This window comes from Nomascus leucogenys, chromosome 18, assembly GCF_006542625.1.
Source record: "Nomascus leucogenys isolate Asia chromosome 18, Asia_NLE_v1, whole genome shotgun sequence".
In the NCBI taxonomy this organism is placed as follows: domain Eukaryota; kingdom Metazoa; phylum Chordata; class Mammalia; order Primates; family Hylobatidae; genus Nomascus; species Nomascus leucogenys.
Genome location: NC_044398.1, coordinates 100,612,282 through 100,636,986, shown reverse-complemented (window position 1 = coordinate 100,636,986; position 24,705 = coordinate 100,612,282). Strand labels below are relative to the sequence as shown.

At 58.6% G+C, this 24,705-nt stretch overlaps 2 protein-coding genes and 1 long non-coding RNA gene across 12 annotated transcripts in view; 2 read left to right on the top strand and 1 right to left on the bottom strand.

Moving 5' to 3' along the window:
* Nucleotides 1-12,788, top strand: part of CCNF (cyclin F) — a 31,590-nt gene extending 18,802 nt beyond the window's left edge. Inside the window, exons 11-17 of one of the 2 annotated variants that reach the window (XM_003269175.4) lie at nucleotides 2,828-2,951; nucleotides 3,255-3,435; nucleotides 3,800-3,887; nucleotides 7,175-7,274; nucleotides 7,375-7,502; nucleotides 9,349-9,518; nucleotides 10,474-12,788. In XM_003269175.4, the coding sequence (XP_003269223.1) occupies nucleotides 2,828-2,951; nucleotides 3,255-3,435; nucleotides 3,800-3,887; nucleotides 7,175-7,274; nucleotides 7,375-7,502; nucleotides 9,349-9,518; nucleotides 10,474-10,949 (1,267 nt within the window). In that variant the 3' untranslated portion in view covers nucleotides 10,950-12,788. The remainder of the gene's footprint in view (nucleotides 1-2,827; nucleotides 2,952-3,254; nucleotides 3,436-3,799; nucleotides 3,888-7,174; nucleotides 7,275-7,374; nucleotides 7,503-9,348; nucleotides 9,519-10,473) is intronic. The other variant, XM_030798182.1, reaches the window with a different exon arrangement.
* Nucleotides 10,764-13,912, bottom strand: LOC115831196. Its single transcript, XR_004026706.1, has 3 exons — nucleotides 13,652-13,912; nucleotides 12,747-12,888; nucleotides 10,764-10,895 (listed from the first exon to the last, which is right to left on the bottom strand). It is a non-coding gene; the product is annotated as an uncharacterized LOC115831196 (long non-coding RNA).
* Nucleotides 13,913-14,018: 106 nt separating this feature from the next.
* TEDC2 (tubulin epsilon and delta complex 2) lies at nucleotides 14,019-22,956 on the top strand. Of its 9 annotated transcripts, none has more exons than XM_030798175.1 (11): nucleotides 14,019-14,103; nucleotides 14,217-14,315; nucleotides 14,558-14,628; nucleotides 14,751-15,168; nucleotides 15,677-15,730; nucleotides 16,066-16,156; nucleotides 16,331-16,442; nucleotides 16,547-16,648; nucleotides 17,953-18,143; nucleotides 18,434-18,460; nucleotides 21,641-22,956. In XM_030798175.1, the coding sequence occupies exons 1-11, from the start codon at nucleotides 14,078-14,080 to the stop codon at nucleotides 21,692-21,694; spliced, it is 1,245 nt and encodes a 414-aa protein (XP_030654035.1). In that variant the 5' UTR covers nucleotides 14,019-14,077; the 3' UTR covers nucleotides 21,695-22,956. The 9 variants fall into 9 exon arrangements, with proteins under 9 accessions (XP_030654035.1, XP_030654041.1, XP_030654039.1 ...); XM_030798181.1 differs by having other exon boundaries at nucleotides 18,068-18,143; nucleotides 21,641-21,665; XM_030798179.1 differs by lacking the exon at nucleotides 18,434-18,460 and having other exon boundaries at nucleotides 18,068-18,143.
* The last annotated feature ends 1,749 nt before the right edge of the window (nucleotides 22,957-24,705 follow it).

Genomic DNA, 24,705 nt, shown 5'->3' with positions numbered 1-24,705 from the left:
GTGCCTGGCCCTCACTGGTTCTTGACTCATGAGCCATGAGTGTCCCACCCGGTCAGACATGGAGTGCCAAGGTGAGGGCCCTCTGCAGGCAAGGGTGGCAGAACAGCCCTCCGCGTGTGGGGGCTGCTGTGTGGGGTGCCTGCATCCAGGCAATTCATCCCGGCATGTGGTCTCAGGACCCAAAGTGTGGCCTCACTCTGGCAGGGGCAGGCTGGACCACCCTGTCCCCTGGCTCCTGAGGGTGGCAGTTGGCTGCCCTTCTCTGAAGTCGGGTTCTAAAGTCTGTTGCCAGAGTTTCCTACACTCTTGGATTTAGAGAGTTTTTCGTCCCCAACTGGTGCCCTGCAGAGCCCACTCCAGCCACGTGGGTGTCTCTCAGCAGCAGGGTGCGTCCTTACACGGCAGCCTGTCCTTTTCAAATCAGACCACTGCTTTCCTTTAACTAATGCCGGATCCCCTAGTTCCGCCTTTGGAAATAACGTGGAAATGATTCTCACAATACGTTTTGCATTTTCCTAAACCAGCTGTCCCCAGCATGGTCTACATTTCCCGAGGAAGTGCTTTCCAGACCGACTCCCCTGTAGAGCCTGGTGGGTGAGGATAGGCTTGGCTGCACACAGTTTATGTGTAAGCTACAGAGACTTGTTTCTCTCTTGCACAGGTAACCCAGAGGCAGAGGGTCCAGGCTCAGGTCATTAGGATGTTTTTTGTTTCACCAGGAAGCAGAGGAGCCCCATCTCTCATCTTAATCTCTGCCACCAACTAGGGTGCTGCCCTTGTCCCTGTAACACCTGTACCTGTCACATTCACCTTTGCACTGAGCTTAGTCTTGTGGTCACATCTCACCAGATGGGAACTGGGAGGTGTAGTCTCTTTGGGCCTGCGTGTGCCAGCTCGATGCAGTGTCATTCCCACGGAAGGAGGGAGCATCCCCTGCCACAAGCATCCAGAGCCGTCTTCAGATGGGCTCTTGGGCCTGAATCCAGCGTCCCAGGTCTTCTGACCAGAGACGGCTGAGGAGGTCGGGCGGCCGCCTCCCTGGATCTGACCGCACATCCGTCACTGCAACCTACGACCAAGCTCCTGGGCCGCAAACCGGCTGGCAGTGAGAGAATAACTGCTAAAAACGTTTCAGGGAGCTGAGTCCAATGTCTTCCCCAACCACAAGAGCTGATTGCAGTGGTCCATATCACTATCACCACAGCTCCCTCAAGTCAACTCTGCCTTATTATCCTTTTTTTTTTTTTTAAAGCCGGGGACCAGGCACGGTGGCTCATGCCTGTAATCCCAGCACTTTGGGAGGCCAATGTGGGCGGATCGTGAGGTCGTGAGTTCAAGACCAGCCTGGCCAACATGGTGAAACCCTGTCTCTACTAAAGATACAAAAAATTAGCTGGGCGTGGTGGTGCACGCCTGTAATCCCAGCTACTCGGGAGGCTGAGGGAGGAGAATTGCTTGAACCCGGGAGGCAGAGGTTGCAGTGAGCCAAGATTACACCATTGCACTCCAGCCTGGGCAATGGGGCGAGACTCTGTCTCAAAAAAATAAAATAAAATACAAAAAAAATTAGCCAAACATGGTAGTGGGCGCCTGTAGTCCCATCTACTTGGGAGGCTGAGGCATGAGAATCACTTGAACCTGGGAGGTGGAGGTTGCAGTGAGCCGAGATAGCACCACTGCACTAATCCAGCCTGGGTGACAGAGGGAAACTCTGTCTCAAAAAAAAAAAAAAGAAAAGAAAGGTTTTAAAGGCTGAGCTGCCCCCGACCTCTGCTCTCAGAGGTGCCCTGCCCCCACCAGGCACCTTACACCCCACACTGGGCTCTCGTTGGCCACTGACATCTCGTCTTTTTGGCGTCTGCAGCCCCCGCGCTGGCAGGCGTAGTCCCCGTGTCTCTTGTCCTCTTGGTCAAGTGAATGACAAATGCAACCTGCACAGTCCCCAGGACAGAGCAGCCAAGGGGCTTGGCCTCAGTCCAAGGGGAAGGTGCCTTGCGAGGGCCGCTGGAGCAGCGTGTTCCCTGATAGTTGGCGCTGGTTGACAGCAGAGAACAAGGTGACCACTGTCTGGGGACAGTCAGGATTCCTGCGGCCACACAGTACCGGGCACAGACTTTCCAACAACCCTTGGGCCCTTTGCCTCCAATTCCTAGATCTGGTGGCTCACCCACCTTCTGGGTCTGTAACATTTCTAACCCACTGATAGAGCTGTCACGTGACAGGCGAATCTCTGTCCTCGGTGTCTTCTAGCAAACTGAATGCTCATGGCACTTGGGCCTTTTGCAGACATTTGTGAGTCTGCCTAACAGCCCTGCTGCTTTCTGTCTGCCTTGTGGCTCTCATCCCTCTTTCCAGCACTTTCTGACCTCCCCCTTATGATGATGATGATTATATTTTGAGACAGGGTCTTGCTCTGTTGCCCAGGTTGGAATGCAGTGGTATAATCAAAGCTCACTGCAGCCTCAACTTCCTGGGCTTAAGCTATCCTCCCACGTCAGCCTCCCAAGTAACTGAGACTATAGGCACATGCCACCATGCTCTGCTAATTTTTTATTTTTTAACTTTTTGAAGAGATAGGGTCTTGCTTTGTTGCCCAGGGTGGTCTTGAACTCCTGGCTGAGCTGTCCTCCTGCCTGGGCCTCCCGTTTTTTAAATGCCTCTTGTCAGCCACAGGCAGCTGGCTCCATTATGAAGCCTCTGTTTGTCACCAAAGCCCAAAGCCATGGCTCCCTCCCTACCTTGAGGCCTCCTAAAGCCTTGGGTCCCTCCGCCCCACCCCTGCCCCAGGAAGTGGGCTGCACCCTGAGACCCCTTCTCGGCGTTGCAGGTTCATCAGTAAAGAGATCCTGACCATCCGGGAGGCCGTATGGCTCACGGACAACACGTACAAGTACGAGGACCTGGTGAGAATGATGGGCGAGATCATCTCCGCCTTGGAAGGGAAGATTCGAGTAAGCAGCGGTTCCATTTTCCTTATTAATCCTAGTTGTCGCTGTGCTGGAGGGTGAGGGTGGGCATTCGGCTTTCCTGCTGTGGGAGGGCCTCATGGACTCAGAGGGCAGCTGTCTCTGCTGTGCCCAAAGCCGTGGAGCAGGAGGCCACGGTTGCGCCACGTCACCACCTGCGCTGGTGCGCTGTGCGTGCAGCATCGGCATGAACATCATCCGGGCCAGACCCTGCACTGGGCCTGCATGCGGCGCTGCACCAAGGACCCCCCGAGCACTGAGAGCCCACACCCCGTCCCGGCTGTCTAGGTCCCCACTGTGGTGGATTACAAGGAGGTCCTGCTGACACTAGTCCCCGTGGAGCTGAGAACCCAGCACCTGTGCAGCTTCCTCTGTGAGCTCTCCCTGCTGCACACCAGCCTGTCCGCCTACGCCCCAGCCCGCCTGGCTGCTGCAGCCCTGCTCCTGGCCAGACTGACGCACGGGCAGAGTAAGGAGTTGCCCTTCCCAGGGATGCCTGTGTCAGGGAAGGTGCTCACATAGGAGGAGGCTGTGGGGAGGAAAAGAGTCCAGCATCCATTTGTCCTGGTTACTTCTTGGGGGGTGAGATACAGCATGGCCCCGAGCTTCAGTATGTCCCAGATTTCTGACCGTGAGCCTGCACGCCCTACGTATGGGTTTTTTTCAAAACTATTTTAAAAGGATTGTAAGCCTGAGCTCCAAGAAACTCCACAGCAGAGCCCACAGAGCTATAGAGCGGGAGTGGTCAGGCGGCTGTCACCATGGCCCCTCTGTCCCCTCCGTCCCCTCCATCCCCTCCATCCCCTCCATCCCTGGCCTGCTTTCCTCCCCAGCACAGCCCTGGACCACTCAGCTGTGGGACCTCACTGGATTCTCCTATGAAGACCTCATTCCCTGCGTCTTGAGCCTTCATAAGAAGTGGTGAGTTTTGGCCGGGCGTGGAGGCTCATGCCTGTAACCCCAGGACTTTGGGAGGCCGAGGCGGGCAGAGCATTTGAGGTCAGGAATTTGAGACCAGCCTGGCCAACATGGTGAAACCCCAACTCTACTAAAAATACAAAAATTAGCCAGGCGTGGTAGTGCACGCCTGTAATTCCAGCTACTTGAGGCAGGGCAATTGCTTGAACCCAGGAGGCAGAGGTTGCAGTGAGTTATCACGTCACTGGACTCCAGCCTGGGTGACAGAGCAAGACTCTGTCTTCAAAAACAAAAACTGTCCAGGCATGGTGGCTTACACCTGTAATCCCAGCACTTTGGGAGGCCAAAGTGGGTGGATCACCGAGGTCAGGAGTTCAAGACCAGCCTGGTCAACGTGGCAAAACCCTGTCTCTACTGAAAAAAAAAAAAACAAACAAACAAAAATTAGCTGGGTGTGCTGGCGTGTGCCTGCAATCCCAGCTGCTCAGGAGGCTGAGACAGGAGAATCATTTGAACCCGAGAGGCAGAGGTTGCAGTGAGCCAAGATTTCGCCGTTGCACTCCAGCCCAGGCAACGAGTGAAACTCCATCTCAAAAAAAAAAAAAAAAAAAGTTCCAGGACTTTCTTATCTCACACGTTTTTCACACTGAGAGCAGCTGCTCCCAACCCAAGCTCATTGCATAGGCAGCAGAACATACTAGAAAAAATGAGGGCATCTCCCTGACCCATGGTAACTTGTGCGTGTGTCAAGTTATCTAGTTCAGGTGCTGGCATACCGTGGCCCTCAGGCGGCATCTGGCTGCTTTCGTGAATGGGGTTTTCTCGGCAGCAGCCACCCTCACTGGTTTCCACATCATCTGCAGCTGCTTTTGCTCTGGCCGTGGCTGAGCTCATCGTGCAGCGGAGACCACGTGACCCACACTTGGGCAAATACTCCCCTTCCCTTGAGAGAACAGCTTCTGCCCCGATGCAGCCGTTGGGATAGATCTATCCTCTGTCTCATTGAGAAGGTGGAGCCTGCGGGCGGGTCCCTCGCCCCGTCGTGCCCGGCTGTGGCCCCCTGTCTGCCCCAGCCCCACTGGGCTTCCCTCCACCTGCCCCGGCCCCTCCGCCCTGCTGTCTGGTGAGCCTGGCCCAGCCGTTGCTGCGTCTGAGTCCCTTCACCCGCCCTGGCAGCTTCCCTTCAGCCCACGTTGGTTTGTTCCATGCAGTCCATGAAGTCCCTACCATGGGCCGGGCACTGGGGGAGAGGCCAGGACAGAGTTCAGAGGTCAGATCGTGATGGGAGAAACAGCAGGCAGGTGTGGGGCAGGTGGCGCGGGCGGGTGCGGCTCCCTTTAGGGACCGCAGCTGGGGTCACCTGGGCATCTCAGTCCAAGGTAAAGGAGGCAGCCATGCCAGGGTCCAGTGCAGACCAGCGGGGCTGGGGGCCGTGAGTGGAATCATGGCAGTGAGGGGTGATGGGGACAAGCATGGGGCTGAATTTGCACCCGGCCAGCCATCTCCCTCTCCCCTCCTGAGCTGTGCTCACAGACTTGCTCCTCCCACCTCTCGGCACCCCCATTCCCTGGTCTCCCCCTTCCCCGCTTCTGCCATGACTTCCCTTTCCTCAGTCAAATCCAGCACACTCAGCGGTGTGGGCTTTTTTTTTCCTTTTTTGAGTTGGGGGCCCAGGCTGGAGTGCAGTGGCGCCATCCTAGCTCACTGCAGCCCTGACCTCCTGGGCTCAAGGAATTGTCTTGTGTCAGCCTCCGGAGTAGCAGAAACCACAGGCACCACCACACCAGGCCCGGGTGGGCTTTTCTCCAGCCAGCATTACGCTGACCCTCCCTCCCTCGGGGGCCTTGGCTTCCTGCCCTAGGCCATGCGGCCTAGGTGTTGGTCTCCCTTCTCACCCACCCCAAGGGGCCAGGGAATTCTGGCTTTCTGCCACTCCTCAGACTCCTTCCTGGGAGACTTCACCACTTCCAGAATTCAGACCACATCTCAACCTTGACCTGCCACCCCCCTGCCAGCGTGACTCAGCTGATGGCCTGCTCCGGCCCTGGTGGGTTGTGGTGCATGAAGCCCTGTGCGCCCAGCTGAGGCCTTCACCAGCCACTGCTGCTTCTCCATCCCTGCATCCTCGTCAGTGCACTTTCCTCGTGCGCTCACAGCTTGGGGACTGGAGCTATCCGTGGCAGCTGCCCGGCCTCCTGGAACACTGTGGCAGCCGCCCCACATGTGTTCCGTGTACACCACCCAGGCCCTCCCTGTCCGTCTTCCAGGATGAGATCAGAACTCCCTGGGGGTCTTGATGCCCTTGAGCAGCCCCTTCTCTGGCCCATCTGCTGTTTCTCCCCCAATGCTGTGCTCCAGCCACAGGGGACCTGGTGGCATCTCCCAGGCTTTGGCATGTGCTGCTGCTCATGCTGCTTTCTCCTGCAGTGCCCAGACCCTGTGCCTTCTGGGCAAGGAACGAGGGTGACAGTAGAAGGGTTCGCATGGGTCTTGCCCCGCCCACCTTTGCTTATGGGGAGCACAGATCGTCCCAACACTGGCCACCAAAAGCTGTTTCTGGGCTGTGTTTATTCTCTTCCTCCTGAAGAAGTTAATTTTTTTTCCAAACCAGATAAATTAGAAAACATTATTTACAAACTAAACTTCCTTTTATTGTATGATTTAATGGGCTTTTAGTTTATTCACACAGTTGTGCTTGTCATCACAACAATCAAATTGACAACATTTTCACTTCCCCAAAGGGACAACACACCCCTCAGCTGTCACCCTCCCGTTCCCCCCAACTTCCTCAGCCCTAGATGACCCCCAGTAGTCTACTTTCTGTCCACGGATTTTTCCCATTCTGGACATTCCATATAAATGGAGTCATAGGACAAGTGGCCTTTTGTGTCTAGGTGATTTCCCTCGGTGTAACGTTTGCTGGATTTGTCCACGTTGTGGCGTGTGTCCCTGCTTTGTTCCTTTTCATGGCTGAATAATATTCCCCTGCATGGACCACATGTGTTTATCCATCCCGCAGCTGGTGGACATTTTGCCTATTGTGAACAGTCCTGCCATGAACATTCTAGTGCTGGTTTCTGTGTGGACATAGTTTTTCCTTTTTCCTGGGTCTTTACCTAGAGAGGAATTGCTGGGTCCTGTGGTGACTGAGTTTAACCATTCGGGGAACTACCAGGTCAGATTCCAGCGTGACTGCACCATTTTGCATTCTCATTGCTCACTTCAGTGAACTGAGGCTAAAAATGGGGTGGGGGTGCCTCACATGTCCACTCCACGTGACTCTGTTCCAGCTTCCACGATGACGCCCCCAAGGACTACAGGCAAGTCTCGCTGACCGCCGTGAAGCAGCGATTTGAGGACAAGCGCTACGGGGAAATCAGCCAGGAAGAGGTGCCTCCCTCCTGCCACCTGGGCGTCTCATGGGGTGCTGGGGTGTGGGCGGGCCTCACCCTCGGGGCCTCTGCACCCCCTAACTCTGGCTTCCCCGCAGGTGCTGAGCTACAGCCAGTTGTGTGCGGCATTAGGAGTGACACAAGACAGCCCCGAACCCCCGACTTACCTCAGCACAGGGGAGATCCACGCCTTCCTCAGCTCTCCTTCGGGGCGGAGAACCAAACGGTTAGTGACCCTGCATCCTGGCTGCACCATACAATGCTGGCATCCTCGTGCCGGCCCAGTTCCCTCAGCACTTCCTCACACAGAGAGGCCCCCAAGGCTTGTCAGGGGAGCGGCAGATCCCAGGACAGTGACCCTGGGATGGAGCCCTGCAGTCATACCTCGGGCCCCTGCGTAACCTCCACTGTCTGCAGCCCAGGTCTCCTTCCTCAGAGGCTGTTGCCTCTCGCTCTGACTGGGCTCCCTGTGGAGGTAGATGGTTTCGAGCACACGGGAGCCCAGCCTGGCTCTAGCCCTGCCTGTGCCTGACATGCACGTCCTGGACTTCTCTGCTCCATGATGCTGCTGTCACTCCCGGCACTCGAGTTGTGACCTGAGTCACATCCCCAGCACTTCCCTCACCACCCGTGTGGACCTGTTTACCCGCCTCTCCTATCTCAGCACCTTGGCTGTTCCTCCTGGAGTTAACTTCCTCTTTCTACCTCACCGACCTGGAGAACTCTTACTGATCCTGCAAGGCCCCGATGAACAGGGCCTTCCCTGTGCTGCTGGCCCTGTGCTGTGACTCCTCAGCACCATGTGCCCCCGTAACCTTCCCAAGGGCAGGCACTGGGTGGCTGGGTCTTTCCTGTCATTATAGGACCAGGCAGGGCTGCCTCCAGGAGCGTTGTGTGGGGAGTGGGCTCCTGGCAGGAGACCTAAACTCCTGGGGAGCCCTGGGGAAGCAGCCAAAGCCCCTGCTGCTGCTTCCTCCCCAAGAAGCGTGACAGCACTTTCCCGTTGTGCAGAAGGCAGGAGACCTGACCCTCCTGTGTCACTCCATACACACACCAACTCCCCGGGGCCAGGGTCATCAACGAGGAAAGTCCATGCAGACACGCATGGCTACTCCAGGAGGGGGCCTGGCCCTGGCCCTGTGCTCAGCCTCACTGTGTTAAACCCACTTCTCAGAGGCCCCCCACAGCCCCATCAGTCTTCTGAGACAGACCCCCATGGGTGACACTTGGGTAGCTCTCTCCACCCCCCCATCTCCACCAGGCCCTGGGGTCAGGAAGTAGAAAGGCTTGGCTGGTGTGGCGGCTTTTCCCAGGCTCAGGCCCACACTCTGGCCTCCAGCCCCGTCCTGAGCAAGACTTGACCCCAGTTGGGTGTGGGTGCCGGCACCGCTCAAGGCCAGGCCATTCCATGCAATCTGCCTGGCACTGGGCTAAGCACTGGCTGCACCTTATTAATCAACACCAGATGGCCAGGCACGGTGGCTCATGCCTGTACTTTGGGAGGCCGAGGCGGGTGGATCACCTGAGGTTAGGAGTTCGAGACCAACCTGGCCATCATGGTGAAACCCTGTCTCTACTAAAAATACAAAAATGAGCTGGGTGTGATGGCAGGCACCTGTAGTCCCAGCTACTCAGGAGCCGGAGGCAGGAGACTCACTTGAACCTGGGAGGTGGAGGTTGTAGTGAGCCAAGATCACACCACTGCACTCTAGCCCGGGCGACACAGCAAGACCACCTCAAAAAAAAAAAAAAAGACACACATACTGGAAGGTGGCATTGTCCTAGGGGTTTCCAGGGGGCCAGATGGTTGGCCCATGCCCCACACCTGAGCCAGGTGGGCTGGGCTCACACCCAGACCTGGGGCCTGAGTTTGCCTGAGCTGTCCTCCAGGTTGGCTCTGTTTCAAGGGCTTCTACCTGTTCTAGCTTCACCAGCATTTTTTACGCAGCAGACCCTTTGTGAGCATGTGGTGACAGGCCGGGGCATGCGGGTGTTAGAGGCAGGTGTGGAGGGCCTGGCCTCCCGGTGCTGCCGTCCATGACTGGGTCTCCTGGGCTCTCTCTACCTTGCAGGAAGCGGGAGAACAGCCTCCAGGAGGACAGAGGCAGCTTCGTTACCACCCCCACTGCGGAGCTGTCCAGTCAGGAGGAGACGCTGCTGGGCAGCTTCCTCGACTGGAGCCTGGACTGCTGCTCTGGCTACGAAGGTGACCAGGAGAGCGAGGGCGAGAAGGAGGGCGACGGTGAGTGTGGGGCCAGGGCATACCAGAAGGGACATCACACAGGGTGGCTGTCACCGAGGGCCTCTGGGTACCTGGCCCTGTGCAAGCGCTGTGGGAGGGAGGAAGGTGTGCACAGAGTGCAGGGCGGGGCCAGCTCCTGCCCCAATGGGGAGTGTGTCCAGACATGGGGAGAGAGGAGGGGAAAGCCCCCAAAAGACCACAGCTTCTCCCACCACACAGGGATGAGAGGACTTAGGCCACACCTATCCGGCTCCTGCTCGTTCTGTGTTGGGAGGACCTCACTAGGATGAGGAAGGCAGAGACCCTGTCTGGAGTTCATGGAGATCCTTCTAGGCCTGTAATCTCATGCCTGTAATCCCAGCAGTTTGAGAGGCTGAGGCAGGAGGATCACTTCAGGCTAGAAGTTCCAGACCAGCCTGGGTGACACAGCAAGACAAAAAATTTAAAAATTAGCTGGGCTTCATGGCATGCGCCTGTGGTCCCAGCTACTCAGGAGGCTGAGGCGAGAGGATCTCTTGAGCACAGGAGGTGGGAGCTGCAGTGAGCCCGGGCGTTTTTTCTAGAGTGTTGTTTGAGATGTGCTCACATGGTATACATGACACTCCTCACTGCCCTGCTGGGCTCACTGCCCTGTGCAAACCCCAGGCAGACTGCAGGGGTCCTTGCCAGAAGCTCAGTTAGTGTGAGTCCTGTCAATTTCCTGGTTGCTTGCTTCTGCGTCCACTTGGCTTGAGCTAGATGGCCAATTTGTCATCTCCACAGTTGGAGTCATGGCGGGCAGCTGTCCAACTTGGAAGAGGCATGTCACCCACACTTCTCACCACAGGAGGGTAACACAGGGGACCGTAGCAAGGTAGAAGATTCTTGACCTGGACTTCAGGGTCCTGACCTGGCAGGGGGTCTCCCCTGATGCTTGAGTGTGACATGACCTCCCTCCCCACCAATCTTCCTGCAGTGACAGCTCCCAGCGGCATCCTCGATGTCACCGTGGTCTACCTGAACCCAGAACAGCATTGCTGCCAGGAATCCAGTGATGAGGAGGCTTGCCCGGAGGACGAGGAACCCCAGGACCCACAGGCACCGGTGCTGAACACCCAGATCCCTGCAACCCCTGGACCCAAACCCCTGCTCCGCACCAGCCAGGAGCCAGGGAAGGACGTCACGACCTCAGGGTACTCCTCCGTCAGCACCACTAGTCCCACAAGCTCCGTGGACGGTGGCTTGGGGGCCCTGCCCCGACCTACCTCAGTGCTGTCCCTGGACAGTGACTCGCACATCCAGCCCTGCCACCATCAGGCCAGGAAGTCATGTTTACAGTGTCGTCCCCCAAGTTCCCCGGAGAGCAGTGTTCCCCGGCAACAGGTGAAGCGGATAAACCTATGCGTACACAGTGAGGAGGAGGACATGAACCTGGGCCTTGTGAAGCTGTAAGTGGGTCAGCGCATTTGCCGCAGTGGATGTGTACTGAGGGCTGGAGGCGAAGGGTGGGAGCACAGCGCACAGCACAGGAATGCTGTGTAGACCCTGGAGGCCTTTGCACAGAAAGCAGAGAGGGTGACTTGCGGCCACCAAGTTTCTCTCTCTGCGGGAGTCCTGTGCAAGCCATCAGAATGTTGAAATGAGGGTGAAGAGCTCAGATCCCTCTCTTTGGAAATTTAGCCTTGAAGCAGTTGGCTGCACTGCGTGGAGGGCATCTCTCTGTCCCTTCCGTGTCTCACTGTCTCTGGAAGCTTCATCCCATACGTGTCCTGGTCTTCCCAGCCCCACCAGAGCCCCGTGCCAGGAGCTGACAGCTTTCATGCTCAAGGCATGTGTGACCTGGGTAGTCAGACACCACTCGAGCCCCTGCCCACATCTGCTGGTTTGGGGCTCCAGTGGGGAGCTGACAGCTCTGAGCACACCACTGTCCCCTCGTCCACCTCGGCCTGCATGGGGCACCCACTTCTTTCTGGGTGGGGCTTCCATGGTAAGGGGGCCTGCGTCCGTGCACACTGTGTGGACTGCCTTGGCCACAGGCCGACTCCCTACGACACATTACTCATTTTAGAGCTCTGTACCAGGGGCGTTCGTCTGTGACCCACAGATGGTGTCAATGTGAACACCTCTCTTTGTGTGAATTTCTGGGCCATTCTTTTCCTGTCTTTATTTCTAAATTTCCTTCTTCCAAGAGGAAAACAAAAGAAAAACTTAAAACAGAAGGTATTAAAAAAACAAGAGATTCCCACCATTATTTAGGTTCAACTGCAAAACAAAAATCTTACTCCAGCCCCTCAATGCCATCCTGACACACTTTATGCAAAAAAAATTTTCCCAGATAGGCTAGCCAGAAAAAACTTGAAGTCCTCTGTAACATCTGAGGTGACCAAAAGGCAGAAGAGCAGAGCAGTCGGGGGCCATATCCTGGCTGATCCCAACTGCAGCTCTGCTGTGGGGGCCTGTGGGAGGGAGGCAGACCCCTGGGCTTTCCTGCTGGCCACGGAGACTCTGCTCCTGCATGGAAACGGTGCCTGGGAGCCAGCAGCCCGCGCCTGGGGAGCCTGCCTGGGGCCATGTGACCGTGGCCTCTCCCTGGGGATGGGCTGACCACAACACACCCTGCTGCCATCCACTTCTGTTTCCTCTGCAAATATAAGAAAGAACCACTTGGCCAGAAGTGTCCCCCAGATGCTTTTTCTTTTTTTTTTTTTTGGAGACTGAGTTTTGCTCTTGTCACCCTGGCTGGAGGGCAGTGGCATGATCTCAACTCTCAACTCACTGCAACCTCTGCCTCCCGGATTCTCCTGCCTCAGCCTCCCGGGTAGCTGGGGTTACAAGCACCCAACCACGCCCGGCTAATTTTTGTATTTTCAGTAGGGACGGGATTTCACCATATTGGCCAGGCTGGTCTCGAACTCCTGACCTCAGGTGATCTGCCCACTTCGGCCTCCCAAAGTGCTGGGATTACAGGCATGAGCCACAGCGCCTGACCCCCAAATGCTCTTGAACCAGAAACCCAGGGCTGGGACATGCTCACTGAGCTGCTACTTTTCTGTGTGCTGGTGCTGTGTGTGTTCGTGTCCGTGGCAGCTGTCTTTTTGCTACTATAAGGGAATTCTGGCCACCCTGGGTGGGGCGTGGTCGGGGTGAGAACCCAAGCGTTGGAACTGTAGACCTGTCCTGTCGACTGTGTGCCCTGGGCATGTGTGAGCCTCAGTTTCCTCATCTGTAAGAGGGGGCGATGATACCTACCTCACAGGGGTGTTGTGAGGATTAAATGTGAGGATAGTGGCAGATGAGTGATGGACGTCCTTCACTGCCTTGGCCCCTTGTCCAGGGGCCCTTAATCCCAACTCTGCATGGAGTCAGTTCTCTCCTTTCTCCCAGCTTGCACCTGAAGGAGGAAACAACTCCAGGAGGGACCTGGCACCGCCCGCCTATGGTGGGTGGGCTCCTGCATCTCCCACCTGCTGACTGAGCATTTACCCACCTCCTCCACAGAGAATCTCCAGGGAGGCAGGGCCACCGTCACCCTCCCCCACCGCTGATGGAGGGGCCCACCCGGAGTGCTGGGCCAGAGCTGCCTGGGTCCCAACCTCCCTGACAACTCCCTTTGTGCCCTCCTTCCCCTCTGCGATGGCACCTTCCCATTAATGACTGGAATGGACTCACATGTCCCATCTTTAAACAGCACCCCCAGGTCTGTTTCTCCTCCAGCTACCGCCTGGGATTTCTTGGCCCCTAATTGTTTATTCTTGTTAACACCAACTACATGGGGGCCCTGCTGCCCTCCTCACTTCCTCCCCCAGGTGTCCCCTGCATCACTGAAGGCTCTGTTCCCCCCCCACCCACCGTGCTGTGTACACCGCCGAGGCCTCAGCAGCACTTGGCCTGTGACCCACTCCCTACCGTGACAGCCTCCTGCTGCCTGTGTGACACTGTCCTACTGCTCCTCCACCTCCCTGGTCATTGCGTGGGCCCCGTGACCTGTCCCTGCCCGTCCCCACCTGTCCCCTGCCCCACCAAGGGCCATCTCGCCGGGCCCACTGCTCCAAGGTCTGAGCTTCCTCCCCTCTGCCCAGTGCTATCACGTCACATGTCCAAAAGTGAACACTTTCTCCTCCCTCATCCCCGCTCTTGACACGCGGCATCCTCACCTCCAGCAACCCCGTCCTGTCCCTGTGCTCGGTGGCCCAGGCGTCAGCAAGACGGCTGGTCCCTGCGTTAGAGCACTTTCAATAAAGACAGATGGAGCCTCTCGTATAACCTTCACCGGCGCCCTGCAAGAGAAGCGCGATAATGGCGCCCCCATCTACCCAGTTACCCAAAAATCCCGGCGTCCCCCGCAGTCCCCTCCCTGGCGGCCTCGGGGCCCAGCTCCGAGCCGGAGTCCCCGTCAGACCTAGGGGGCAGGAGTGGGCGGGGCTTGAGGCTTGCCCGCAAGGAGGGAAAGAAAGCTTCGGGGGCGGCCCCTGAGCCCTGGTTCAGGACTGGGCAGCCCGGCCGGGAAGGGGCGGGCTTCCCTCCCGGAAGGGGCGTGGCTCTTCAGAGGCGGCAAATTGCGAGGAGACGCCGCCGCCTTCATGCTGCCGGCGGACTGCTCGCGCCGGTGAGGGCTGCGCGGCAGTGGGGGAGCGGGAGGATGCGGGCGGGCCGGTAGTCAGGCGCGGGGCCCGAGGCCCGACGCTGGCCGAGGTGCTGAGCCGCTGGTGCGTCCCCCAGGCTGGTGGCCGAACTGCAGGGCGCCCTGGACGCCTGCGCACAGCGACAATTGCAATTGGAGCAGAGCCTGCGCGTTTGCCGTCGGCTGCTGCAGGCCTGGTACGCGGACCCCGGGACCCCCTGGCCGGACCTCCCTGGGGCCCTCAGAGTCCTGCCCCGAGCTCCCAGGGCTGGGAGACCGGGCGCAGCGGCCCACTTCGGAGCTGTAGGTTGTCAGTGCCACCCTCCTTACGCTGCAAGCTCTGAGCTGGGGGCCTGCTGCGGGGCCCGGCGGCCCCCTCGGTTCTGTTTGGGCTGGGCCCTGCCTCCTGGCCGTGCGACGGTTGCCCTTGTCTTTTCAGGCAACCAACTGGGACCCGGGCTTTGAAGCCACCTCCAGGGCCAGAAACTAATGAAGAGGACCCCCTTCCAGGTAAACCTCCACCACCCACCTTCTCCAGGTGCTGCTCTGGCCTATCTTCTGGCGTGCAGTTGTGAGGGACCCTCCTGGGGGACAGTGGGGAGAGATCCCTGCATAATTCTTGGCTTTCACAGCATGCACACCCAGTCCACAAGACCTCAAAGAGTTGGAGTTTGTGACCCAGGCACTGGAGAAGGCTGTACGGGTTCGAAGAGGCATCACTAAGGCTGGAGAAAGAGACAAGGCCCCCAGCCTGAAATCTAGGTCCATTGTCACCAATCCTGGCACGACAGCCTCCGCCCCACCCCAGTCCCCAGGCCAAGCTGGCCAAGCTGGTGGCCGTGCTTCAGACACGAGACCCACCAAGGGCCTCCGCCAGACCACCGTGCCTGCCAAGGGCCACCCTGAGCGCCGGCTGCTGTCAGTGGGGGATAGGACCCGTGTTGGGATGGGAGCCCGAGCCCCCAGGCCTGGGGCGGGCCTCAGGGACCAACAAATGGCCCCATTGGCTGCTCCTCAGGCCCCAGAAGCCTTCACACTCAAGGAGAAGGGGTAGGTTTCCCGGACCCTCACTAGAGGGACTTCTGTCTCTGCCTCCTCAGACCCTGGCTAGCAAGGAGCCTGGGATTTGGGGTGACAGGGAAGGCAGGGCATTGAGCCCTGGGGCGCACCCCTGAGACTCATTCTCGGAAGCTGGTAGAATGAAGCAGCTGTGTGGTGGTGTCCAGGTTGGCACCATCAGGTCAGGGAAGTACTGGAGCCTGTCCTCCCCTCTTCTCTGTGGCTGTCCCCTTATTTGCCCAGGCCAGAGGCTCCAGATGGGCTCTGGAGGGCGTGGGCTCTGCTCACAGGGCCCCCTCTTCTCTCTACCGTGGCAGCACTGGACCATGCTTCTCCCATGGCCACTCAGGAAGCCCTATCCAAGGAGGCTCATCCTTGGTGGGGTCGGGTGTGGGAGAGGGGCAAGAAGCCTCATCCCTGATTGGGCTCTGAGCAGGAAGTGGGACTTGTAGACCCCAGAGCAAGGCGATGCTCCTCTGAACACGGGCTTCTCCGACAGGCACCTGCTGCGGCTGCCTGCAGCATTCAGGAAAGCAGCTTCCCGGAACTCGAGGTGAGGGTGAGGTCTTTGGCTGGACAGGGGTAGGGGAGAACCGGGAGGCATCACCAGCTCCGGGACAGGTTTGAGATACTTTCCAGTGGGTCTCTTTGCTCTCTTTGCTGAGTAGGGTCACTGTCGATGTTAAAAGTCTGCTAGCCGGTCAGCTCTGTCCCCTTGTTCTGGTCAGTGTCCTCTTGGTTCCCTGCGGCCTCTGGAGGCCCCTCCTGGCATTCAGCAGAGCCAGATGCCCAGCCTGGGGTCCCCACCCTGGCCCTTGCCTACCTCCCAAGGCCCAGCTCACTGGCTGGAATAACCGTGTCCCTCTGTGGTTCCTGTGTGCACCCCAGCCTGTGGGCCCAGCTCAGTTCCACACAGACCAGTGATTCCATGGATGCCGCTGCTGCCAAAACCCAGTTCCTCCAGAACATGCAGACAGCTGTATCCTTGCTGGGCTTGCGGGAGCCCGGGGGGCCTCTGGCTCTGAACCTGGCAGGTTTGCGGAGCAGCCCCAGGAGGGGCTAGCGTGGGATGGCCAGGGCCACTCCCCAGGCCCCGTCCTTGGTGGGAGCAGAGGGAGTTGGCTGCAGGAAAGTTTTCCTGACCCATATCCAGTCAGGCGGGCCGCAGCCCAGGCTCAGTGCTGCGGAGGTGGAGGCTGAGGCAGGTCGCCTGCGGAAGGCCTGCTCACTGCTGAGACTGCGCATGAGGGAGGAGCTCTCGGCAGGTCAGTAGGTACTGGGTCTGTATCAGGAGGAGCACAGAGGACTAGTGCAGGGAGGGTTTCCAGACTGCCACGGACCCCACCTGCTCTCCCTGACTCTTCTGCAGCCCCCATGAACTGGATGCAGGAGTACCGCTGCCTGCTCACGCTGGAGGGGCTGCAGGCCATCGTGGGCCAGTGTCTGCACAGGCTGCAGGAACTGCGTGCAGGTGAGACCCTACCCCCATCCTGCCACCTGCGCTGAGGTCTGGGCCAGGGACAGGGCGCTTTAGCCAGCCTTGTCTGCGCCTCAGGGAAGGGTGAGCAGCCCAGGGACCAGATGCAAGTTGGTGGGCCCCTCCACCCCTCCCACGCCACTCCCCATGTGCTGGGTCCTCACCGGTTGTCCTCTGGGAGCAGTCAGCCTTCCTCTCCTTCTCAGGGCAGCTCCCCCACCTCGCTGCTGCCCACACACAGAACCTCCTTGCTCTGAGCAGTTGCTTATTCACCCAGTTGTTGAAAAACTAGCATGTGAGGGCCAGGCGCGGTGGCTCACGCCTGTAATCCCAGCACTTTGGGAGGCCAAGGCGGGCGGATCACAAGGTCAGGAGATCGAGACCATCCTGGCTAACACGGTGAAACTCTGTCTCTACTAAAAATACAAACAATTAGCCGGGCGTGGTGGCGGGTGCCTGTAGTCCCAGCTACTCAGGAGGCTGAGGCAGGAGAATGGCGTGAACCCAGGAGGAGGAGCTTGCAGTGAGCTGAGATCACGCCACTGCACTCCAGCCTGGGCGACAGAGTGAGACTCCATCTCAAAAAGAAAAAAAGTAGTGTGTGAGGCCGGGCACAGTGGCTCACGCCTGTAATCCCAGCACTTTGGGAGGGCAAGGCAGGCGGATCATTTGAGGTCAGGAGTTCAAGACCAACCTGGCCAACATGGTGAAAGCCCATCTCTACTAAAAATACAAAAATTAGCTGGGTATGATGGCGCAGACCTGTAATCCCAGCTACTTGGGGGGCTGAGGCACGAGAATTGCTTGAACCCAGAAGGTGGAGATTGCAGTGAGCTGAGATTGCGCCACTGCACTCTAGCCTGGGTGACAGAGCGAGACTCCGTCTCCAAAACAAACAAAAAAGAGAAAGTAGCTCTTGAGAATCAGCTCCTGGGAGGTGACTGGCCTGGCATTGTGCGAGGTGGTTATTTATAGAACTTGTTTCCTCCTTTGTATTTTCTAATTGCTTGTAGTTTTAAGAGTGAAGATACATCATTTGTCAAAGGAAAGCCAGTCTCACAAAAGTCATGCGTAAACACAGTAAAGAAATTGGGCAGGCAGAGGGCCACCCCACAGAGGACTCCCTGCCAGCAAGTCCAGGCCTGAGACACACCATCTTGCATGGGGCTGTCCTGAAAGCCCACCTTTCCCCTAAAGGCAGGGCAGGTGGTGCAGATGCGGGAGAGCCAGGCACACAGGAAAAGCGGGGCCCCGGGTTAGGCTGCTACCCCAAAGGCCACATTCTCCTGTGCACACAGCGGTGGCAGAACAGCCACCAAGACCGTGTCCTGTGGGGAGGCCCCCCAGAGCCTCGCCGTCCTGTGGGGGTGGAGCGGAGCCTGCATGGAGCCCCCAGCTGCTTGTCTACTCCAGCACCCAGGAACTGCAGACCCTGGCGGCCCTCAAGCTGCGAGTGGCTGTGCTGGACCAGCAGATCCACTTGGAAAAGGTGCTTCTGGAAGAAGAGGTGGGGGTGCAACAGAGGTCCGCAGCCTTGAGGAGGACCTGAGGGTAGGGGCTTGACTGCTCCACCCTCCAGGGCCCAGGAGGATGGGGGCAAGCCTGGGGTCTGTGTGTGTGGGTTTGGAAATGCTGGTCAGACTGGGCTGGGACAGCAGGAGGGATCCTGGAACCTCAGAAGGAGGGAGGGCTGAAGCATGGGGGCCTCGAAGCCTGTCCCAGGATTGCCTTCCGCCTAGGTGTCCCTGAGACCTTGGCCCTGCCCTGCCCTGCCCCCAGGTCCTGATGGCTGAACTCCTCCCCCTGGTAAGCGCCGCACAGCCACAGGGGCAGCCCTGGCTGGCCCTGTGCCGGGCTGCGCACAGCCTGCTCTGCGAGGGAGGAGCACGTGTCCTCACCATCCTGCGGGATGAACCTGCAGTCTGAGCCTTTCCCATGCTGCCCTCAGCCCTGTTTAGATGGGGATTGGGGGTATCTTCCCTGGCACTGTGCTCGGGACCCAGAGATGCCTATGCTTCCCTGGGAAACCTGGTGAACTGGACCAGGTGGCCTCACTGGCTCTTCTCAGGACAACTAAGCCTGCTGGTCAGGGCTGCCTTTCAGCCTTCCCAAGGCTCCTGGACTCCAGAGGCCAGCGGGGAGCCTTTCCTGGCTCCCTCTGTTTTCTCTCACTGTAAACCAAAGAGCTGCTTGTGTGATATTAAAGCCACTTTAGAAAGCATTTGTATTTATTTATTTTTTTGAGACAGTCTCACTCTGTCGCCTAGGCTAGAGTGCAGTGGCGTGATCTCGGCTCACTGCAACTTCCGCTTCCTGGGTTCAGGTGATTTTCCTGCCTCAGCCTCCCAAGTAGCTGGGATTACAGGCTCCGGGCACCACGCCTGGCTATTTTTTTTTTTTTTTTTTTTTTAATTTTTAGTAAAGACGGGGTTTCACCTTGTTGGACAGGCTGGTCTCAAACTTTCAACCTCAGGTGATCCTCCCACCTCGCCCTCACAACGTGCTGGGATTACAGGCATGAGCCACTGTGCCTGGCTGAAAGCATATGTATTTAAATCATGCCAAGGTGGGCTTGGTGGGCCTTTATTTTTTATGATTTTATGAAGTTATATCACTGGTTGATACATGTCATGCTGAAAAAGAATATATCAAGTGTATTTATCAAGATTATAAGTGGGCTGGGTGCGGTGGCTCACGCCTGTAATCCCAGCACTTGGGGAGGCTGAAGTGGGAGAATTGCTTGAGGCCAGGAGTTTGAGACCAGTTTGAACAACAGTGAGACCTCATCTGTACACAAAATTTAAAAATGAGCCGGGCATGGCGTGTCTGCCTGTAATCCCAGCTACTTGGGAGGCTAAGGCGGGAGGATCGCTTGAGCCTAGGACCCTGAGCCTGCAGTTAGCCGTGATTGCACCACTGTGCTCCAGCCTGGGCGACAGAGCGAGACTCTGTCTCTATATCCGTTCTGTATAAAGGACGGGACAAGGCCACTCAAGGCAGGCCCAGCACTGCTGAAAGCCCTGCCCTCTGTAGGCTGTAGGCTGTAGGCTGTATGCATTCATCGGAGGACACGAAAACCACAAGGCCATATTGGAGAACGGGCTGGCCACTGTCTCTGCCACAGCCACGCGTCTCTGCTTCCCACTGTCTCCTGGTGCCCATGCCCAGCTCCCCCTCCTGGTGCTGGCGCTGGGGCGAGTGTGAGGTCACCGGTTCACACTGAGCCTCCACTGGGAAGGGCCTTTTACCGTTTCACCCTTTAGCCACTCCACTCTCACCTCCTCCAAGCCTCCTTCCCTTCCCTAGGAAGGCAGGAAAGAGCAGGGGTCAGGGTTGGGCCCTCTGCAGCCATAGAGGTGGGTTTGCAACATGACTTGTTTCTTGCCCTGGGACTGGACAAGATTCTCAAGGACTCAGCCCCAGTTGTCCAGGTTTGTCCCCACTGTCATGCTGGGTGATGGTGGTGATGACCTCAGGGGCCAGCATAGAGATTACTTGATGTTGGATCTAAAGTACTGGCCACAGGCTGGGCGTGGTGGCTCACGCCTGTAATCCCAACACTTTGGGAGGATGAGGCAGGCAGATCACCTGAGGTCAGGAGTTCATGACCAGCCTGGCCAACATGTTGAAACCCTGTCTCTATTCAAAATATGAAAACTAAAGGCCAGGCTCGGTGGCTCATGCCTGTAATCCCAGCACTTTGGGAGGCCAAAGCGGACGGATTGTGAGGTCAGGAGATCGAGACCATCCTGGCTAACACGGTGAAACCCCGTCTCTACCAAAAATACAAAAAATTAGCCGGGTATGGTGGCATGCACCTATGGTCCCAGCTACCTGGGAGGCTGAGGCAGGAGAATCGCTTGAACCCGGGAGGCGGAGGTTGCAGTGAGCCGAGATGGTGCCACTGCACTCCAGCCTGGGCGACAGAGTGAGACTCTGTCTCAAAAAAACAAAAAAAAAAGTTAGCCGGTGTGGTGGCGGATGCCTGCAGTCCCAGCTACTCAGGAGAATCACTTGAACCTGGGAGGCGGAGGTTGCAGTGAGCCAAGATTGTGCCACTGTACTCCAGCCTGGGTGACAGAGCGAGACTCCGTGTCAAAAAAAAAAAAATAGGCAGGCACGGTGGCTCATGCCTGTAATCCCAGCAATTTGGAAAGCCAAGGTGGGCGGATCACGAGGTCAGGAGTTCAAGACCAGCCTGACCAACATAGTGAATCCCCATCTCTACTAAAACTGCAAAAAATTAGCCAGGCGTGGTAGTGCGCACCTGTAATCCCAGTTACTTGGGAGGCTGAGGCAAGAGAATCGCTTGAGCCCAGGAGGCGGAGGTTGCAGTGAGCCGAAATCGCACCACTGCACTCCAGCCTGGGTGACAGAGCGAGACTCTATCTCAAAAAAAAAAAATAACCTGCTGGCCACAGAGGCTGTGGTGTTGGCCATGGCCAGTGCTCATAGTGTTCTTCAAACGAACCTGCACTGAGGGCCCGAGGCATCCCAAACATTTTGGGAGCTGGGGCCAGGTGCTCTGTGTGGATAGTGCTGGCGCTCCACCAAGCCCCGCTGTGGGCAGGGACCTGCGACAGGGAAGATTACCAGCCTCTTCCCCAAGGTGCCCCCTCTGGACAGGGCAGCGGGACAGGAGGTGGGTGGTACCCGGAGAAAGCCGGGTCTTCTGAGAGCCAGATGAAGCGTGTGCAGGTACGTCCTGCTTGTAAAGGGCCTGACAGTCCGGCAGGTCAGAAACACGCTCAGACCCAGAGTCCCAAGTTGAGGGCTGCTGGGGACCAGATGACAGAGACCAAGACAGGAAACCAAAAACTCATTGCATTGAGGGGGCGCCTCCAGGGATTGAGCAGCTCCACCCCTTGCCCCCCCAGCCTGGCAGCAGCCCCAGGGTCGCACCCCTTGTGCAGATCAGCCAGCCTCGCCCCTCCCAGCCACCCCATTGCTGCCTCCAGGCTTATGCCCAGGTGCCTCTATCTGCAGGAGCTGCTGACTCATTTGAAACCCCCAACCACGCTGCGACTGTACACCTGGTGACTTTCCAGAGCAGGTGGTCCCCACCCAACCTTATTTCACTGGCTGACGGCTCATGGCTCATCCCCCATGCCTACTGGATGTTTGCCTCAGGAGGACCGGGGTGCTGTCCCCCCCTACCCCGGCCAGGCCCTGATGGGAGCCAGACGTGCACTGACTCACTGATCCACCAATCCCGGGGCCAACCCAGAGGACAGTGGTGTCCTGGAGCAGGGAGGCGTCCTAGATAGCTTTGTGGGGGTCCTGAGGAGGCCCCGACACAGGAGTCCAGGGCGGGAAAGACAGGCCTGCTCCTCCGACTAACGCCCGCCCACCCCGATTCCCCGCCAAAACCCAGAGGCAGCGGCTGACTCCCCGGGCTCCCGGCTGGCGTCACCGCCTCTGGAGCCAATGGGCTCTGACGTGGCGAGCCCGGAACGCCACTGGGACTGCGCGGGCGTCCACACCACCCACCGAGCGCGGCCACCGCGTTGGCGGCATGAGCGCGCTCGAGCCTCCCCCCTCGGCGCCCGCCTCGCCCCCCGGGGCCCTGCGCGCCCTGCTCTTGGCCACCGGCAGCGCTGGGGGCTCGTGGCCGCGCTGCATTCTGCCTTTCGGTGCCGTGGCCGTGCTGGCTGGTGCAGCTGCCACGGCCATCACCTTCTCGCTGCGGGGACCCCGCCTGGACCTGGCCCAGGGCTGGTCGCTGGCCGCGCTCAGTGCGGGCCTGGGTCTCCTGACCGCCGCCTTCCTGTGCTGGCGCGCTCGGCGGAGGCGAAGGGCCGGGCGCAGGGAGCCGGGGGCGCCCTGAGCCGCGGGCGAGGCCCCCTCCCATCGAGGTCACGGCAAGCTGGCCGCCCCTCCCTCCGACCTCGCCCCGGCCGGGCGGGCGAAGTGCCAAGCGCGGTCGCAGAGGCCGCCCCCCACACCCCATCCCCAAATCGTTTCTTCTGGAACCCTTTGGGCAGAGAAGGCCACCGGCCGTTTCCCTCCCCCTCCTCTGCTTTCCCTCTCCTCCCTCCTCCGTCTAACGTCGCATTTCAGCTTTTGACTTGGCGCGCAGAGCTGGCGCGACCGCAGAGCGGCCTGGCTGGGCAGCGGTCTGCGAGGCTGGGGGATCGACCCGGCGCGAGGGTGCCGGGTGCAGGGCAGCGCGACGCGGGCTCGACCACACCAGCCGCCGCTGGGAGCCGGTGCTGTGTCTGCTCCTGGGCTGTCTGCCTTCGAAGCTCGGTTGGAAACCCCCCGAGGCATAATAGGCGCTCAATAAATGTGCAATAGGTGAACAAGTGGTGGCTTGCAGGCGTCTGCGGGGAGACAGCAGGTTCTGGGCTGGGCAGGAACTTATTGGATCAACGGGCATCTTACAGGAAAGACTCTCAGCTCCCTGCCGCCTAGGACTGTCCAGCCCATCTATGCCCTCTCCCCAGCCTGTGCCCCAAAGCTGGAGCTGCCACTCTAGGGGTGGGGGGGGAGGGGGAGGGGGAGGCGAAGCACTGCGGCCTGAATTGCAGGTGGGGGGAGGGGAGGCGGAGCTTCTTTGTTGCAGAAGGTGCCAGGAGGGGGCAGGGCCAGTGGAGAGGTGGGAGGTGGGAGAGGCCCCAGCCAGGGGCTGGGACAGGTGGCTGGGTCCTTGGAGAGCAATAAGTCCCGCTTGGGCGCTGTGGGGAGGCCCTTCCTAACTCCCAAACACCATCTGCGAGGGCTGGGGGTGGGGGCAGAGTAGCGTGTGCAGAGGTCTGTTCCTGGGGAGAGGCCCTGTGACCAGCGGTCTCATCCCTGAGGAGCTGGTGGTACAATGCCCCTCTGGGCCCACAGGGTCTCCCGCCGCTGCTGCTGACCCAGATGAACAATTGCAGCAGGTCTGAGCCCCAGGCATCTACTTTCCCCCACCCCAGAAGCCACCAGACGTTCTGCAGACCCCAGTCCTGGCTTACAGGGAAGCTGAGCCGGAGACAAAGCCAGCCCCTCTGATGAGGTTCCACCCTGGCCACTGTCCCTCCTGCAGCCTGGCTGGCAGCCAGTCTGGCAGTGGCTCTGACATCCACAGACGGCCTGGGTTTCCCCAGAGGCTTGTCTCTGGCCAGTGGGACCCCTCTGTCAGGCCTGGGCTTTTCTCTCCACTGTCCTAGAATGAGGATCTCAGCCCCCATAGTCCCCCCAGGGTTCCTCCCACCCTTAGGGTGGGGTGTTGGGGGTTGGGGTTGGGAGCCAGAAGGACCTCGAAGAGGGTGGTTGGGATGTTTCAGGTTCTAAGCTTGACCCACAGAGCAGAGCGTGAGCCCTGTCAGGTTCAGATCCGTCACCTTGTAAAGGACACAATTCCCATTCTCTTTATCAGGAAGCTGAAGGGCAGGGGCCCTGTGGCAGAGAGAGAGCCCCTTAGCCCTCTCTGCTCAGTCCTCCAGTGCCCGCATCCCTGTGCATCTGTGGCTGTGACATGCAGATGTGTGGCCAGGAGAAGGTGTCCACAAGCCAGTGTCAGTTCCTCCAGGAGCCAAGCCAGGTGCCCCATCACCCTGTCTTCCCATTCCTACCGTCCATGGTCAGGCCCTCCTGCTCCCTCCTCTGGTCCTTCAGTTTCCCCTAGGAGGCTTCCGTGTCTTCCTGCCCCTCCTCTCCCAAACAGCGCAATGCTTCTGCCTCTCCATCTTCTTCCTCTTGCTCCTTGCTCATCTCTGGCCGTGTCCAGGGTAGCACCCACGTGGCCTCCTCCACCAGCTGCAGGCCTGGCCTCCCATCTGAAATGGGGCATTCAGGCCTCGATGCTGCTCCTGCACAGAACTTGTTCCCTGCCCCTCCCTGGGATGCTTGGCGTCCTCTGTCAAGGACCTGAAAGTAGGAGGGGAGGAGGTTTCTCTGACCAGAGCTGTTCCTGGACCCTCTTTGGTGGTGTCACACCCAGGCACAGCTACTCCATCCCCAGCTAGTCCCCAGGCCACCCAGCTGGGCTTCTGCCTCAGTTTCCCTGCCCAAACGTGCTGTGATGTAGGGCAGTGGGCTCCAGGTTGCGACCAGCCCCTTCCCATGATTAA

Bases quoted from the DNA above. Each gene is read 5' to 3' on its own strand.
- TEDC2 (XM_003269176.2), top strand. From the start codon at position 14,078: ATGCTGCCGGCGGACTGCTCGCGCCG. The intron at 14,104-14,216 runs GTGAGGGCTGCG...TGCGTCCCCCAG, and splicing joins CCGGCGGACTGCTCGCGCCG to GCTGGTGGCCGAACTGCAGG. The intron at 15,169-15,676 runs GTAGGTTTCCCG...CTTCTCCGACAG, and splicing joins TTCACACTCAAGGAGAAGGG to GCACCTGCTGCGGCTGCCTG.